At 39.3% G+C, this 2,997-nt stretch overlaps 1 protein-coding gene across 1 annotated transcript; it reads left to right on the forward strand.

Annotated features, from left to right (window-relative positions):
* Positions 1-580: 580 nt before the first annotated feature.
* LOC145051156 (uncharacterized) lies at positions 581-1,390 on the forward strand. Its single transcript, XM_078999281.1, has one exon. It carries the CDS (start codon positions 581-583, stop codon positions 1,388-1,390), a length of 810 nt encoding a protein of 269 aa, XP_078855407.1.
* The last annotated feature ends 1,607 nt before the right edge of the window (positions 1,391-2,997 follow it).

Genomic DNA, 2,997 nt, shown 5'->3' on the forward strand with positions numbered 1-2,997 from the left:
ACAGAGTGGAACCCCTGGTCAAAGGAAATCACCTGATACTTCCAAGAGAAACACCCCTCCGGTCACTAACCAAAGAAGTTTGGGATCTTCAGGACTCCAGGATCCAACTGCTCTGGTCACAACTGCTGAACCCTTCACTATGATGAGTAAAATGACATAACAGATGACTCGGCAACAAGACGACAATAGAACACTACTTAGAGAAGTGGAGAGGATAAAGGCGGAATTTCAGAGATCCCAGGAAAAGATGCCCACAGTTGTACAACCAAGGATTCTAAACTTTGACAATGCAGGATCCTCAGGAAATCAATAGGGGAACACAGCTCCTACTACTGCTGCATCACCCTAAGGAATAAGTCCAAACATGGCTAGGGAACTTCAACAGTTAAGACAGATGATCTCAAGCGTATCCGGGGTAGTTCAACCCATACCAGAAGAATCTCCAAAAAGTCACAGGATCTCGAGATTTGCTCCTACAATAGCTGATACCAAAGTTCCTAAGCGCTTCTAGACTCCTAGCATGAAGCCTTACGATGGAACTGCACATCCTTAAGAGCTTGTAGCACAATACCAAGAAAGGATGGAGATCATTCCCATACCAGTGCACTTCAAGGAAGCTTGCGTATGCAAAGGCTTTGGTTCAACCCTCATGAGATCAGCTCTTAAATGGCTACTAAACATTCCTCCCTATTCTATTACTTCATTTGCACATTTACTCAATATTTTCAATAACCAGTTTTCTTGTAGTAGAACCTTCGAGAAGATCACTAGTGATCTCTATCGGGCGGTTCAGGATCCTAAGGAACGACTTAGGGATTTTGTTAATAGGTTTGTTGGGGAAGCTCTGAGCATCCCCAACATTGACATGGCGACTGTTGTGGAGGCCTTCAAGATGGGTCTCAGGAAGGATTCACCCTTCTATGAACATCTCGTGATGACTCCATGCAAGATATTGGACGAAGTTAGGAGTCAAGCATTGAGGTTCATAAGGCTTGAAGAGGATAAAGAAGTCCATACGGGGAGCAACCCTTCAATTCAATATGAGAATCTCAATAGGAAGATCGAATCCTCGACTCCAAGATCCTACAAATCGAAGCCCTATTCCAAACCAGATCATCACATGTTTAATGCCCTCGAAGATGAAGAAGAGGAAAAGGAACCTCCTAAGATCACTGACTATCATTTTTCTATGGATGTTTCAAGTTTAATCTATGCTATGCAGGACCTCGGAGACAAAGCAAGGTGTATAAAGAAGGATAACAAGTCCACCAGGTTTAAAGACAATTCCAAATGGTGTGCTTACCACGAAGATTTCGGTCACATGACGGAGGATTTCATAGCTCTAAGAAAGGAGATCAACTACTTCCTTAGAAAAGGACATCTTAAATAGATCCTCGAAAGAAAGAAAGAAAAGTCCAAGGAGAACAACTAGGATGGTCACAAGATCCTGGAGAAAACAGGATCTCCACACCTAGATGCCAAGATAATGAACGTTATCTCAGGCAGATCTAACATTTGTGGTACTTCTTATTCTCATGCTAAAAGACATGCCAAGGTCTCTAAAACAGAAAATGAGGATAGACCATGGAAGAATACCTCGATATGCAATGAAAATGAAATAACGTTTGACGTGACAGATCGGGAAGAGATCCAGGATCCTCACCGTGTGTCACACCCCAAAATCGGAACGGCGGAAACGTTCTGGGATGGATGACGTCATGTCAAGTATCACAACATATGTAGTATAGTAAATCAAAGTACAACAACCATTTCACTAATAGTAATAGTTTTACACGGCTTTCATTACAATACATTAAAGTAATACAGGTAATAGAATAAATACAGTTTGGTACTAAGCTATCTTCATCAACAGCTCCGGGGATGTACCTGTCTAATGCTGACCTGAGAATACAAGTTATTTGAAAAGCGAGTATCAACATTTTTACAAATGCTGGTGAGTTCATAAGTATTTAGTGTCATTTTATCCAAATAACTTTAATAAAAGTAGTAGTCTTAGAGTATCCATTAAATTAGTGTCCTTTCCAGAAAATCCTATATTTTCTTTAATAAAAGCAGTCTTCTACCAAGACTGATCGGTGTTATTGTTGGATTAGTGTCTAAGTCCATAACTATTTTGGTATGTACTTGACCCGATGGTGCATGGTCCTTTTGGGTTGCCTTCACCAAAGCAACTTGATTGGAGAAATAAATAGAGAGAGAGGTTATTATGATTTATTAATATGTTATAAGAATAATATATTAAAGGAGAAATCATATTTGTTTAATTAATATTGGTCAATAATTAATTAAGAATTAATTTTGTGATCAAGTGTAAGTAATTAAACTAGAGGGGCTGAATTGTAATTATGTGATAGTTGCAAGATAGGGCAAGGGTTATCCTTGTTAAAGGATGGACGAACTCAAGGATAAGGATATCCTTAAAATCGTCCAAGGTCCAAGAGATAGGGGTTTTTCAAGGCTTATCTTATGGTTGCTTGATGGGCAAGTAACTAGATAAGGATAAGGACTGAAACCCTAATCCCAACCCAATATAAAGACCCCTAAGGCCTTAAGATTTCGTGCACTTGATCCCTAGAGCATCTAAGGACGAATTTCTACCTCTCTCCTCTCTCTTTATACCTTCTCCACTTGCTTATGGTGTTTGTAATCCATTAGAGGAGTGACACTTGTGACTCTAAGCCTTCCAAAGTCAATTCAAGGAGGAATTGGGATTGTTATTGCTACATAACAATCAAGGTAATATCATAAACCTAATTATATGTTAATATTGATTTCCATATGCTAGAATTAGGGTTTATAGTCTTGGATTGAAAGCATGTACAATAGAGAAACCTAGATCCAAGCATTAGGGTTTGTATGAGCACATAGGATGTCTTATGACCAAAACCCATCAGTGGTATCAGAGCCTAGACTGGTTTCAATTGTATTGATGCATTGTATAACTGGAAAATTCGTTTTTTGGGTTTCTGGAGGCTG

This window comes from Lactuca serriola, chromosome 5 (assembly GCF_051521515.1).
Source record: "Lactuca serriola cultivar US96UC23 chromosome 5, Lser_US96UC23_V15, whole genome shotgun sequence".
Lineage (NCBI taxonomy): Eukaryota > Viridiplantae > Streptophyta > Magnoliopsida > Asterales > Asteraceae > Lactuca > Lactuca serriola.

Excerpts from the sequence above, each read along its gene's own strand:
- LOC145051156 (XM_078999281.1), top strand. The coding sequence starts at position 581 with ATGGAGATCATTCCCATACCAGTGCACTTCAAGGAAGCTTGCGTATGC.